Source organism: Buceros rhinoceros, unplaced genomic scaffold (genome assembly GCF_000710305.1).
Source record: "Buceros rhinoceros silvestris isolate BGI_N320 unplaced genomic scaffold, ASM71030v1 scaffold8902, whole genome shotgun sequence".
Taxonomy (NCBI): domain Eukaryota; kingdom Metazoa; phylum Chordata; class Aves; order Bucerotiformes; family Bucerotidae; genus Buceros; species Buceros rhinoceros.
Genome location: NW_010400616.1, coordinates 1 through 15,336, shown reverse-complemented (window position 1 = coordinate 15,336; position 15,336 = coordinate 1). Strand labels below are relative to the sequence as shown.

Below are 15,336 nucleotides of genomic sequence, written 5' to 3'. Positions count from 1 at the left end.
TGTGGTCCAGCAAATCAAGTGTTCATTTTTAACCTATTTCAATTGCATCGATTCAAGTTCGTTTCTTGTGTGCTTATTTCTCTCTTAGCACTCAGTCCTGTAGTTTACCTAGCTAATACTCTAGCTAAATAATCACTAGGTATCAGTATCTACAACGTTGTATATCTTTTTGTTGAATAGTTGTCAATTATTGACAAAAACCACCACATCCGTAACCTCAGTAACTTAGTAGATGGTTTAGTCTGTAGTGTGATTTTAAATTATTTGCTCTATATTGATTGCAGTTACTGTGTGATGTCTGCTATTACCACTATTTTTGTCTGAATTACAGGCCATCTACTATGAAATCGGTTTTATAGTCTCCGCAGCCTTGGGATTGCTATTTATTTTGTTACTGCCTCTTGTGGGACTTTGCTTCTGTATGTGTCGTTGCTGTGACAACTGTGGTGGGGAAATGCATCAAAGACAGAAGAAAAATGCTGACTGTCAGAGGAGCTGTTTTGCAACATTTCTTTTTGTTGCTTCTTTAATAATAAGGCAAGTGTAATAAAGAGAACAATATGAAGCTTGGTATAGCACTAATCCTGCAGTGTCATTGTGACAAATAATGTTACTGTATTAGCCTACAGGTGCAGAAATTATTTTATTAGACTAAGTAATACTATTGCTTATTAAAGAAAATGTGACTGTATTATAAAAATGCTGCTACCATTGCTATCCACAGGTCGTTATGTACTCGAGAGGAATGTAGGTGTGAAACAAAAAAATTAAGCTTGAATTTGGCAAATTAAGTTTTTACCAGTCTCAAAATGGCAATTGCAAGATGTTACGTTAAACTTATGAACATAAGATAATGTGACTTTTGTTCAATCACTATTCCGTAGAAAACCTGAGGTACAGCATACTGCTTTGTTCTTGATAGTGTAGTAGTGAGAAAAGCAGTGTTGTGACCTCCTTCAGTATATGCTGTCCTCCAGATTTTCTTACTAGTTTCAAATAAAGGGTTTTCTATTGGGCACTACGACATTTAGACTGTATGTGCACTCACTGTAAAATCCTGGAGTTTAGACTAGACATTTTTGCACTATTGGTGTTAGAAGCACACTCCAGTTCTGTGCTGGATGTGTGACAAGTGATGAGGGACTGCAGTCAAGACTTTTCTTTTCCCTGTAGATTCTTTTAAAATACATTGTTTGCTTTCAGCTTTTTACTTTGCTTCGACTTCTCCATATTTTCACCTGCTTACTATCGTTATTTTGTGATTATACGAAAAAAGTAAGTCTTTTGATCTATACTGTGTGACAGTTCAGGTGGGACTTACTCTGTCACTTCACTGTAATCTAGGTTTCCCCCCCACACACACCTTTTATTGCTATTTGTCATGACAAATTGAGACCTTGCCTATGCTCAGATGTAGGCCTCGCTGATATGAAGCTTGGGAACGTGCTCTTTTCTCCCAGGCATCACTAACAACAGGACACTTAAGTATTCTGAAGACCAGAAAGTGGAATTGTAGGTGATAGGTGCATCACTGCCACGATGACAGGACAAAAGTTCTTCATGGTAAAATGATGCCTCAGAGAAAGTAAGTTATTAAATTACCTCTCAGCTGTGTTGCAGGATGCTACATTCTGGTAATAATGGCTGAGAAATGCTGCCTATCAGCACAAAAATTAAGAGATTGTCCCCTTGTTGGTCTCTAACTCGTGCATTTGCTGCCAGCTGTTCTTGTGATATTAAGTGTACCCAGCACTGGCAAATGCTTCTTCCCAAGTCATGACTGGCAGATCAGTGATCCCTAGTAACATGCTTTTCAGGACTAGGGAAACTGCCTCTTTAACTCATCTTTTTTTTTTTTTTTACCTGTTGGACAAGACATGAGGAGTATCAGATGCTTACCCTAAGGGGTTGGCCTGAGCTCTGTCTGTAGGTTTCCACAGGTGGAAATAATATCGTATGACTCCTTGGCTAAGTCTCTAATGCTGTGAGTGCTGTGTGAGGCAAGATAGGGATTTGTAAGGCTAATATTACAGACCCCAGCCTGAACGAGTGCTCAGGTCTCCAGTATGCCTCCTTACAAAGGAGGATTCTGCTGCCCTTCCTGGATCTTCTTTCACAAGGGAAGAGAAGGTGCTGTGCTTGGATCTATTTAAGACTATGTCAGTACTGCTATGCTGAAACACAAAAGTACATTCTTGTTGGTAGCCATTGTCTCAATAAAAAAAAACCCAACCACAAAAAACAAAACAGAGAGCCTGAGATTTACCTAACTTTCTCCTTTTTCTATACTGTACTCAGACTAAGTCTCCTTTTCCTCCAAGTTACTATGCAATTTCACCTTAGGTAGAAGATTTCCCTGTAGTTGTTCTTCCCAGAATCACACTTTGCAAGGGCTGTGCCACAGCTGAATACATAAGCTATGGCAATAATCAGAAGAGCTTGGTCTTGTGCAAGTAAAATGTTTACATCTACTTGCAGACAGAGCCAGAAGAACAAAAACCTGAGTTGTCTCCACTAATACAGGGTTTCATCAAGATGTATCATAAAATCACTGAGGTGGGTCCTCTCATTTTTCAGACATAGTTTAAAGTTCGTATAGGACTGGGGGTCTCCTTTGGGAATATGTCTCCCACACCCCTGCCAGGTGGCTGGAATGCCGTAGACTCCTTCACCAGCTGCTGTGCTGTTTCAGAAGATGGATTTAGCAAGGTAGGCATCTGTCAGACTGCCCTGAATCCACACCTCTGCCAGGGAAGCTTTGCTTTAAAGGTCCTTTGGTGGATCGTACGTGGATACAGCTTCTGGAAGGAACCGGAAGGATTTCTAGAGGATAGACTTCTCCAGGATTACCATCTAAGTGTATGTTCTGCATCCTTCTCTCCCTCTCTCTTGCGCTGATAGTTGTTCTGGGATTCTTTCATCAAAGGATCAGAACTTTGAAAAGCAGGAAGCATAAGACATTTTTTCTTTTTCCTTTTAATAAACTTTATATTTTTTCAGTCCCTGGTGTGGAAAGATGGGTCCAAACTGCTCTTCCTTATCTGGGAAAGACAGGTCAAATGCACAGTAGCGAGTATGAGTAAGGGAAGGGCTCTGAATGCAGAGCTTGCAGTAGATTGTGTATATAGGCAACATCTCTTGAATCAAAACTCCAGTAACATGGGGATGGCTTTTCTATGTGTCAGCGTGCAAGTTCACACTGATGTACATGTGCTATTAATGTAGATGTTAAAAGATATCAGCTAGTAAGATTTTAATCACAAGGAACCTTATTTCTTCTCACTTCTCCACTGATACAGTGCTCTGTTAACTAAGACAACGGGTTTTTTCTGTGATTACTGGAATGATGTGTAAAGGAATAGAAAGATGACATTTTATTTTTTTTTATTAAAAAAAAGCTGTGCCTAGATCTGCTGTCTGAAGGTGGGGTGTATGTGGGAAGTAATGCTTTTCTTGAGGAGAGGTATAAGAAGAGTCAGAACACTTCTGATTATGTACACAGTTGTTTATCTTAAAGTAAATAGGCCTTCCAGTACATGCACTTTGTGTTTGAAATATTTCTTTTGGTAGATAGAGTAAAAAATAGCACACAGTGCTTTGGGTAATTCAGTGTTTTATACATGAATGGTGTCCTACAAAGAGGGATTCTATTACTAAAGTGCGTGGGATAGAAATAATCTATCAAATAGGTAGCTGAGTAGGTTCGATATTCCAAATTTATCATTAAAACAGTTATGTGCTTTTCTTCAAAGGTAATCTGAGAGTTTAGGGACAGAGACCTGCTATTACATCTTACTTCCTAGTCACCTGCAAGCACATATTTTTTCTGGGAAAGAAATATAATTTCACTAATCCCTCTACACTGTAAAAGCAAGGAAGAGACATTTGAATTTTAAGTGTACATTGCAATACCAAATTTAAAACTGGTGAAAGAAACTGTCCTGGCTGTTGGATAGAAAACGATGTAGTCAGCTTTCTGAGTTTGTGTTAAAAGTTACAATGTTATAATGTATGAAGCTAGGGAAAGCCAAGTCTGAAGGAAGGGAATGATACTGGTTATCTTGGCAAAGATAAGTTATCAGGCTTTATAGAAGTCCTCTTGGCTTTGTGAGATTGGTCATGCAAGGCATTCAGAACCTGAGAATCCATGTAATCTGAAAAAATTGGTGAAAAAGTGGGTACAGAATTCTCTAGCTCATTGTTTTCTTAAATTCACTAGTAGCAAGGAAGATGACATTCTTCTAATATGTAAATCGGTTCAGGGTTTATATTCTGTGACTTGAAAGTTTTTGCAAGCACAGCTAAAGGAAAAGCTTGGGTCCCCCCTGTAACTGGATTAGTAACATTTATATCAGTCTTTGAAACCTGGCAAGAAACAGTGTGGAATATCTTGACTCCTGAAGAGACTCTTAAAACAGTTCTCTAATCTATTACAGAAAGGGCATGTCCTTTTTATTCCTGCCCTATGACTTTCTCTTTGTAGCTGCTTATTGAATGTTGACTTGAGGCTCAGTTACATAATAAATAGATTTTTTTTTTTCCTATCTTATGTTGTGTGTTTGTTTACTTACATTCAGAGTGTTGTTGGGATTGTTCTGAGTGCCTTGTTTGCTTAAAGCATCTCCACTATCTTGTTTCCTCCCACTCCTTCCATTTAGGAGACTGAAGAGGAAAACGATCATGCTCAAGTCCTACACAGTACTGTTTTGTTAGTTTCCAACTGACCTTTCTGCTATGTGAGGTTAACATTGAAAGGACAAAAAAATGCTGGCTGTCTGAAGAACAAGGATGTTATTATAAACCCCAAACCTCAGAGTGATACACAAATGTTTACTTTTCCTGATAGCTTGAGATAGTTTTGTCTTCTGATTTCTGAGTTCTACTTCCATGGGTGGTAGCTGATGATAATGACTGCTTGAGCGTTGATCATAGTGGAAGTAAAACTATGCCATTTGGTTTAGTTAAATAAGTAGTAAGCTAAATGTTGATGAACCTTTGTTCATTAGTGACTTCTGGGCAGGCAGTTAATAGCCAGTTTTGAAAACATGGCTCTGAAATTTTGGGTAGAGGAGCAACCTCTTTATGTCAAACACTGTCACTCTGTTCTGAATATTTTTAGATATAGAGAAAAATGTTAGTGAAACAATCCTAACAGACCAGCACATCTCTCCCTGCATCATGCTCTGAAATCAGAATTCTTCTGAGTATTTGTCAGAGCAGCAAAAGCTCTTGTACTTGAGACCAGTTTTACTGGGAGAACAAGCCTTTACTTGTTTGGGAGAGTTAAAACTGAAAAGCAAAATAAAGATGAAGATTTGGTTTTGGATCACTCGGGAGACAAGCATCATCAGGGGTCTGCTTCTGTCTTGCCAGGGTGTGCAAATCACGTTATTTGAGGTACCCATTTGCTCTCCACCATCACGTTTCTCATTTATGTGACTGTATTGTGGCTTCCTTTGAACATACATTCTCTGGAGCAGGAATTATACTTACCATATGCATTTTGCACCACAGGGAGCCTGGTATAGGTTTTCTCTAACTCTTATTTTAAAATGGTAGTATTTGGGTCTTCCAGACACCCCAGCTGAGGAAGTTTGAATGTCTGGGAGGCATGCAGCACCATTTGTGATAGTGACTCACTTCTCCTGTCATGTGGATGTCTATAATGGCCTTTCAGGGAACTGCCTCTCTAGAATTGAGCTAATGTACTACACAGTAAGACTGAACAAACATGCTGTCCAGGAATTGCCTGCAATGCACCTGACTGCAGCCTTTAGGCAGTGTTTACCCTTTGGGGATGTATCATGCCTGCCTCGAGTGGTTCTGTGCTGTCTTCCAGTTAAGTCTGCAGAGAGTGAGTGCATAACCCATCAAATGGGTTTGTAGTCAGTCTGCTTTTGAGGCTATTACCACCCTGGTGGTTACTATTGATTATTCTGGTGCTTGACTGAAAGGTTAGGTGTTGCAAATATGAGATGTTTGAAAACCAAAGGTCATCTTTCTCTTTAAGTCTATTTTAAACTTAGACTAAACAAAAAACTAAGGATCATGTATGCTAAGAGAGATTTTGGAGCTTCTCATGGAAATTGCCTTTTTACTTACTGTTTTTGCAGATCTGCCATGCTGTAACTAGAATTTTACAGTGGGGAATGATCAAATAGAAAATAACCAGCAGTAGTGCTGACTGGAAATCCAGCTCACTTTCCACCTTTTGTTTTAGTATCAGGAAGTGCTTATATGGTACTTTAGCATTAATAGGGACTATTTGTGTTCTTTTAAAAGATCTATGCAATTACATGAATATACTGGGCCATTATGAGTAAATGTTGCTGAAATTTTCAAATGTAAAGTGTTCATTTTCACAGTTAAGTTGGGAGCATTTGCTTGTAGCAGTGTCAGTGTTAATGATCCTTGTAAAAAGAATATAACGTGTCTAAGTCTCTTACAGTTTACCTAGGACATACACGTTTTCTGACAGTATCAATGCAGATGGATAAGTAGCTGTATGTTAATTTCTGAAGACTTTGGGCTAACATCACTTTTTCCTTTTGTTTTTTTGAAGTGCAATATCAGCGCTCATGGCTAATTCCTCTACCTTGCCTCATGGTGCATGTGAAAACTTGTAGTAAGGAAAAAAGAATGTGTAAATTCATGGAGACCTTTATTTTGATAATGTTGACCTTTCTTTTTTTTTCTTTGCTGTTATGTTTTGGTTCTGTCTAATATCAGAATGGACATTCACTGTAATAAAGAAGAATCTAAATCTATTATCTGTATTTTTTATAGTGTTGGAGTGCTCTGTGCATATGCTGCCAACCAGCATTTAACTAACCAAGTCCGAGGAGCAAAGAAACTGGTTAACAGTAATTTTAAAGATATGAAAATTTTCCTTAACGACACTCCAGCGGTAAAGAATTTTTTCTTTATGGGGAATGGGGGTGGGAGGGAAGAGGTGTAAGTAAAAGGTATTGCAGAAAAAATGTTTCTTTCTATTTGGTATAAAACACACTGGTAGTATTTTATGTATTCTTTCTGTGTCAGTCTCAGGAGGTAGAATAAATGGTGCAAGGTAAGATGTTTTCAGCAGCAGTAAATGTTTGGAAGTTATCCTGACAGATTGGCATTGTTTGAGCCACTTTTGTGCTGCGCTCAAAGTATGCTGCGATGATGCTTGTAGGCCCTTTTCCTCCTACTGATCTAACGTAGATCACTAGCAGAACGTGAATCATTTGGAACTATATGATCTTTTAAAAGCAATACATATTAAAAAAAGATATTACACGAAAACTTGGATTCCTTGTTGCTCTTTCCTGTGTCCTTGTATTTTGGACTTACTTTTATGTGCTCTGGGACTGAGCAACATTAACTTCTTTTCCAGAAGTATTTTTGGCTCTGCCATACTGCACAGGAAAGGTTCTCTCCTTTCTACTTGCAAACTTTATTCCAAAAACGGTCCTCTACATATCTTTTCTGCATTGAAAGAAAAAAGAAATGCTAGTAAGGAAGACATGTAAACTTTGCCATGAACAAATGTCAATTCTTTATGGAATAGGAGGAAAGAAGTCCTACAGTCCTATAACCTTGGCTTTCGTTAATTTTGATTACATGTAATTAGTCTGTTTTATTTGCCTGTGACGGATAAATTTGAAATAGATGGAATTTGCGCAGTTATGTGGGATTCACTAGTGTGGTAGCATCCCAGTCACAGTAACTTTGGGCTGTTTTTCTGCTGATAGGACTGTATGAGAACAGGAGACATTAGGGTGATGCAATTAAATGTTTCCATATCTGGAGTTGTTCCCTATACGATTATTTATTTCGCATGGTAGTGTGACAGGCCAATGATGGGGATATATGGCATATAGGGTCACACCAACAACCTCTCTGTTGAAGCAGTGCCTTTTGTCATTCTGGGGCTGACTCAGGGCACAGAAAGATGTAATCCAGTGGCATCAGAAACCACTAGACTCCCCTTCACAGCACACTGAGTGCTGATAACAGGAAATGTGTGCCAGGGATTCCTTAAAGTCTGGCTTAAGTCATAGGAGTTTTTAGTTTCTACGCAGGATTAGTAATTTTATTTTTTAGGGTTGATGACACTTAAATGATGCAGTCATGAGATATATCTTCTAAGTAATTTTGACAGACAGGGTACATGTGTATCATGTATACACACACATTTGTGAGAACTTCTTGAGGATAGGAGGAGGACTTCAGCTTCTTGAAAAAAGTGTAGAACCCAGCTATTGGCTGTAAAGCTCTGAAATCCTAACTGATGTCCTTGACTCATCAGTATGAGGTGTACAGCATGTAAGAGGATTTGTAAAAAGAAGTCATGTTAAGAGTTCATGTCATAGAAGATTTGCAGACTAAGTGTTGGAGCAATAACACTATTAGTTGCACAGAATCGCCTTTTGTCCATGATGTTGCTGGAGGCAATGCAAAACCTGCAGCCTTGCAAAATTTTAGTCCCTAGCTTAGCCTAGGAAGACAAAACAAACAATTAAACAAAAATATACTTACAGTATTCTTAGTAAGAAACACTCAATTTTTTTTGTCTCCTTCTTTAGAAAAAGGAACTCTGCCTCATACTTTGTCCTTTAATGGCATCCACTGCTGTATGATCAGTAGGTTGGTTTGAGGGTGGGGTTTTGTCTGTTAGTTTTTTTTTTTTACATCACAGAAAGTTTGAGACAGAAAGCCAGATACTTTGAGTTACATTTAAAATTGGAAACCTGCTTGTCCAGTGATACCTAAGTTGCAGGTTTATATTGTTATAATATCTTGGTAGAGCCCAAGTTGTGACAGGGCCAAACCCACCTGGGGGTCAGGAAAACCCTTTGCGTTAAGACAGAGCAGCCGTCGCCTTTCTGCAAGAGAAGCTCTGAGAGTCTGCCCAGATACAAGCCAGTCTTGTTGGTGAATTGCTTCAAAATTGCCATCCCGTCAACTTGCTGCACGTCTCTCTGTGAAGGAGATGAACACATGCAAAACCTTATTGGCTTGACTCACTTGAAGGCTTCATAAGGCCACAGTTCTTGCTACTTAACACTTCTAGGCTGAATCATTTACCCCAGAGATGTTCCAGTTAAGCAGATTTGCCAATTAAACACATATTTTATTATGTGCAATTCTCCCAAGCAAGGTTTTAAAATACTTGGTTAACTAAAAACAGTAGAGAGCCAGGATTTTGGGGGTTTGCACAAAGAGTTTGATTGTTTAGAGCTGGCAGTTTGATTCATTATTTAAAAGCATTACTTTTTTCCAATTATTTTAATAGGGTGTTTTTTTACCATCTTCTTTTCAGCAAATTGACTACTTGGTGAGCCAGTACAACACAACTAAGGATAAAGCGCTCTCTGACCTAAATAGTAAGTACTTTGATTTAAGGGGGTTAGCAACGTGCATTTAAAGACTTCAGTAAGATGATGTAAATAGTTCCTAATGCAAAATGAAACTTGATTTATGAGAATATGGTTTTCAAGCAGAAGTGCTGTTCTCGGTGGTAAATGAGACTAAAACCTAAAATTCTTTTCACATAAAATGCTTCAGAGCCGGTGTAATGCATATTATTTCCTGAAATAACAGTAATTTATTAAATTGCTTATACAATGTCAGCCTAATATTTTCTTTTCCTTTTTATAGTTCAGTAACCACTAATACTTAATGGTTTTTTTAGAACATTGTTCCTCAGTTTTTTACTGTGGAGCCAAATGTGAAGGAACACAGAGCTTCTAGTTGTTTTGATGGTTCCAATGAGTAAGAGATCTCTGTATCTGTTTGGTTTTGTTGTTATATCTTTTGTCCTCTACTGAGCTAGAAGTTGAGGTATAAGCTTATCTTCTTTCTAAAGCTGCTTAACCTATTTGCCATTTTAGAACGAGCAGCTGAAGAGCAGGAGATAAAACTCGAAATACAACTGCTGCACTTTCTGCTTCAGCCCAGTTACAGTATGAGGCATCACCTTTTAAAGCTCTCAGTAAACAGAAACAACCATGCCACTTTTTTTTTTAGTTTACGTGTTGCTTTCCAAAATTGGTAATAATAGAAAGGGCTGCCCGTATTCAGTGCAGATGAGAATTCAAGATGCAAGGTTAGCAGGTGTTAGTAAATGTGTACAAGTCTGTGTTTCAGACTGAAGTGAAATATCTAAATACCAGAATCAATTCTAAACAGGACTGTTGCTGGGATCAAACTATATGACTGTGGCAGCATGCCACTATGAGTTGGCCTGTTATGCATAGAATCTGTCTTTCTGCCTAGGTGTAATATGTATTTTAAAGGTAATTTTCAAGGCAGCCAGCTTGAGGTCTATGTGTCTTGTCTATGTGAGGCTACATTGAATGTGGCTGCAAAAGTAGCAGCAGTCTTCCCACTTAATTCTAGGCAGCAGCAGTCTGGTCTAAAGAAACGTGTCGTCTTTAAGTCAGTGATAATAATAATTTGACATACTTGAAATGTACTAGCTTGTAGCTCCTCAGGCACTCCAACCCAAAATTTCGAATTAAATATTCATTTGATCTTAATGCTGAATTAATATATTACTGAACAGGAACCTAGCTGGATTCTGTGATGAGAGTGCTCATCAATAAATAAAGATAGCTTTTATTTTCCTGAAATACCAGAATTAAGTGTGTAACACCTGGGGACAAAAGGGTTTCATTCTAAGGGAATCAACAGTAGCATAAGCCTCAAGAGAAATGTAGATAGTTCAGTTTGCCCATGCTAAGAAAATGCTGAAAAGTGTTTTCTGCTTGATAAAAATTCTCATCCCAAGCAGGACATGACAGTACTGACAGTAATGGATGCTTCTGTACCATGCAGTATTCCCATCTCATCAAGAGCAAAAAACTCAAAGCTGTTTACTGTGATCTGAAAATGGAAGGGACCTAGTGGCTACCGAAAGGATGTGTTACATTAATATGCTTCTCCAAACCCTGCTCAGTGTTTGTCTTCTTGCTGAACTGAGCTTCATTTCTGCTTGTGGGCAGTCAAACAGGAGGGTTCGAGGTGGGGATAGCAGTGGGAAAGCATGAAGCCAGCATGTGAGCATTAGTGCTGAATGCACCGTGTGAGGGGGCAGGGAGCACAAACACGTGCTTAACACGCTTAAGGGATTTCAACAGAGGCGGCTGGCAGGTCTGGATTGTGGGTGACCTTGACATTGCTGGATACATGAGGAACAGGACAAAGCAAAGGAATCTGTCTTCTAGATTCTCTTACACTATGAAAACATAGTGTGTGTTGAAAGAGTATGCCATGAAATTCCTGTCCAGATGTTGACCTTTTAAGATACATTATGGAAAAAACCTTATTTCCTGAAAAGTGTTAAATGCATTGAAATACATATTTTGGAGTTTGAAATGTTACATGTCTTTGCCTATATGGTCAAGTGCTAGTGAATATTCTTCGTCATGTTTTTATTTACAGCTTTCATTTATAGGTTTATAGCTAACTAAAGGAGAACTGTGTTTCTGCGTTACCTTCTGCCACTAAGTTCTGATTGTCAGGCCTTAGAAAAAATTTAATAGCATATGTATTCCTTAAGTAAGAGCCTGATAGCACCCATGCTAAGAGGTGGTTTAAACTGTACTAGTGTATAATGGGTTTTTTATCTCTCCATACTACAGATGTTGGACCTTTGCTTGGAAGCAGAGTTCAAGATCAGCTAGGAAAAGAAGTACGTCCCGCACTTGATGCGGCTCTGACAATGGCAGGAGGTAACGATGTGCATACTGTTGTATTACTGTTGCCATGGTAAGAGAGGCATCATCTTTCTAGTGCATAGCATGGGATGGCTTTATACAGCACCATGATTCAACTTAACTGTTTTTCTACATGCCTTGATGTTTCTTTTAAACTGAGGATTTCATAAATTTTAAAGTTTATAAATGTATTTAAAAATGAAATCAAGATTTATGTGCTATTGCTGATACTTAGTTTCAACAGTCATTGAAGAGAGATAAAATCTGAATTCCCTGCTCCAGGTGGTTGTCACTTTCCATTGAATGTAAGGGGATCTAGGAAGAGTGTCCATGGGTCTCCGCAGGTTAGTCTGTGACAGGTCAGGGAATGGTCATACGACGACCCCATCCTGCCAAGACTGTTACGAGAGTGCTAACCATCATTTCTTTATTGTGTCTTGAGTTTAGCATTGCTTGTGCTTAGTTCTGCCTCCCTTTAAAGAAAATATTCCTTTATTATTTTTTCAATTTAAGGCTTTTTTCCAAGAGTCAGGTATAGCTTATAGAGCAAAGGGAAAGGCATCTATGAACTTGAGTCATTTTGGTTTTTTTACTCATGAATTCTTTCTCATTCACTCGTCACCATTCTCCTTTTTTTGCTTCATTTCTCTTATTTGTCTTGAAGTCAAAGTGGAAAGGGCTATCAAAGGTAAAAAATATGGTAAAACCTTGTGTTGTGTGAAGTGAGCTTTAATGTGTGTTTTTAGTTGTAACTGTGTGGTCATATCTGCCAAACACCAGTTCAGTGTTTTGGTGGGGTTGGTTTTTTTTTTGTTTGGTGTGATTGGGATGAAATCTAAAGCCAGACAGCGTTGAACACTCACTAGTGCTAGCTGATGCAACAGGATCCCTTTCCTCTTCATCTTGCAGCTACATAATTTGTGAGTTGGATAATAACAAAATACTGAAAATACTGGTTTGTGGATGTGGGCTTTCATTTAATTTCTCATGACCAGGTGTTAAAGTTCTTTACTGAAATTACTGGCTAAAGGAGAGTGGGGAAAGGGTAGAAAAGAGTAATCCGGCAAGTGGATAGAATCTCAATAAAAGTAGCCTAAGCACATTCATTTGTCAGAAGGAAATCCTAAGTGATCTATTTTTATATGTGATAAATATGTATTCTGTGCTAGAGTGTTTTTTCTGGGAAAGAGGCAACATTATTTAAATCAGCATTAAAAACCTCATAGCATTTATGCGTGTGCACTTTCTTTTCATGTCTGTATCTAGACACTGGTGTCTAACTAAAGCTTTTTCAAAAAACTTCACATCCTTGCAGCCATCAGAGAAACGAAGGAAGCACTGGAAAATGTGAGTGTCTCTGTAGAGGTTCTGCAGGAGGGAACGGAGAGGCTTCATGCAAACTTGACAGATGTTAAAATGCATCTAACCAACACCCTCAGTGATTCTGCATGCTCTGCATCTCAGGCTGCCTCAACTTGCAATATCATCAGGAATTCATTAAATCAACTGAACATCAATGCCAATTTTAGTGGGGTAAGAGAATATTTTTCAGGCTCTTACAGTGTGATAGCCTTGAATAAGCCTAGTAGTTCCTCTGCAACTTAATGGCTCAGTGTGTGCTGTCACTTGTTGGATAGGCAACCTTCCCTTGTTTTGTGTTTCAGGTAAGTCCAGTTACTGTTTTCATCTTCTGTGTAGAAGAGGATAAAATGTGTGTCAAGCAGCTACATTTGCTGCTCTGGGCAGCTCTGCCTTCCTAAAAATGCTGAGATTAAGGTTTGCTTTTGTACAGCAAAGGCTTCAGGAGTGTGCTAGCTACTACAAATCATCTTTCTAGTTTCTTTACCTGCTCTCCTACCTTTGAAATATTTGGTAAATTAGCAAGACTACTACTGTAATGTGACTCAAGAATGCTTTTTTGCCTCCTAGTTGCCAGGAGTGAGCTCACAACTTGCCAAGGTCAATGATGTCCTTAAAATAGACCTTTCTAGTCTGGTTCAAAAGGTATGTTTCTTGATCAGCTTGTAAACTGTTAATTAAGAGACTGAGTTACGTGAGTATCACTTGTTTTCCCTTGGCTTTCTCAAGCAAAGTTCACTTGTTCGCAACTCGTCCTGCGTCGTGGTGGGTGTCTCTCATTATCCCATTGTTGGGCCAAGATTTAATATTTGAAAATATGAATATAGTGCTTTATGTCCCCAGGATACTACACATCAAAAATGTATTCCTTGTTGTCTGCTTGAAAGAACAATCCCTAAAAAACCAAAAAGGCAGAAACATAGATCTGTTAGCAGGCTCTACATTTTTTTTGTTCAAACTAAAAAAAAAAATCCGCGCTCTCCTATTTAGTTGTATTGCATTCCAGTTATTTTGAAACACGTCCCAAATTCTTTATGTGCCTATTTGATATTAAATCTGGTGCAATGGACCTCATGTAATTATTAGTAGTATTTTTGCAAGTCTATCCACAAAACACCATGATCTTCACCTAGAAAAAAAGGCTTAGTTTGAACAGTTTAAAAATGTATCAATCTGAAATGCTTGCTAGGAATAGAAGGCACTTTCTGAAACCGAGGGCTGTGTGTGTAGCGGGAGTTTTAGACCTCTGCCTGCTTCTGAAATGATCAGGCCTGCGGGAAGTAAGACTTCAAGCGTCCATTGCAGTAGCTTCTCCTTTCTGTCCCGATGAGCTACTGAGCTTGATCCCCATGGTTTAGCCCCTCTCTTTCCCCCCTCACCGTGTCTCTAGAGGCAGTTGGATTTCATTGTTTGTAACATGCATTTCGTATTGAAGAAGGTACAGACTTGCAAAAAGGAGGTGTTTGACTGGTATGCAATGACTCCTTTCTCTTAGTGGAACTCACATATAGACTTATTTTTTTCACCACATAATATCCAGGCAACAAACTGAGTCTGAAATATGCTTGAGTCCCTATTTTGCTTTGACCATTGCTAATGTGCAGTGCAGTGATAAAACCATATTTTTCATATTATTACCATGTACTTTTTAGCAGGTGTATGCTCTTACTCCTCGTATAAAAGGGGAAAAAAATTGCAAGTAATTTGGCAATGAGAAACTTACTATAATTTTTCCAACTTCTATCCTTAGGGTTATGCGGCATTTAATGATACTCCAGACCTAGTGGTGAATCAAACCAGGAACATTTTATCAGGTGAGGACAAACTGTCTTGTCACTCCGATTGTTTAATGTTGATGGTTTTACATCACTTAGTGATGTTTTTGTTTTATTGATAATACATTTTCTGGGCTAAACGATCAGTAAAAATGGAAATGTAAAATTTCACATTTCTTTTTAAATTTGGTGCCACAAAAGAACCCACAGAAAGCAACTTGTCTTAACGAGGACCCCAAATTAAATCTAAAAATAGACCTTACAGTATTTTATGGAGGAGTTTTAATTTTTAGCCATTTTTCTGCTCAAGTAATGAGAAATCTTGGGATCTCAACTGCACACTGACACTGTATTTTGAAAAGCTAGTTTTCCTTGACGAATGTATCTGATGTATTTAGGAGTGTGATGTCGGGAAAAAAAAACACCCTGAACCTGCCTGCTGCTGTGTTAAAATGTAGTTGATGATGAAGGGCAAGTAAAAATACACCTTAAGGAAG

General features: G+C 38.4%; 1 protein-coding gene across 1 annotated transcript in view; it reads left to right on the top strand.

The window, feature by feature from the left end:
* LOC104489740 (prominin-1-A-like) overlaps window positions 1–14,922 on the top strand; it is a gene marked incomplete at its 3' end in the record, with an annotated part of 34,881 nt that extends 19,959 nt beyond the window's left edge. The window contains exons 4-10 of the mRNA XM_010131942.1: window positions 332–537; window positions 6,787–6,907; window positions 9,308–9,371; window positions 11,631–11,720; window positions 13,021–13,238; window positions 13,635–13,709; window positions 14,815–14,922. Of these exons, the coding sequence (XP_010130244.1) occupies window positions 332–537; window positions 6,787–6,907; window positions 9,308–9,371; window positions 11,631–11,720; window positions 13,021–13,238; window positions 13,635–13,709; window positions 14,815–14,922 (882 nt within the window). The remainder of the gene's footprint in view (window positions 1–331; window positions 538–6,786; window positions 6,908–9,307; window positions 9,372–11,630; window positions 11,721–13,020; window positions 13,239–13,634; window positions 13,710–14,814) is intronic.
* Between the last annotated feature and the right edge of the window lie 414 nt (window positions 14,923–15,336).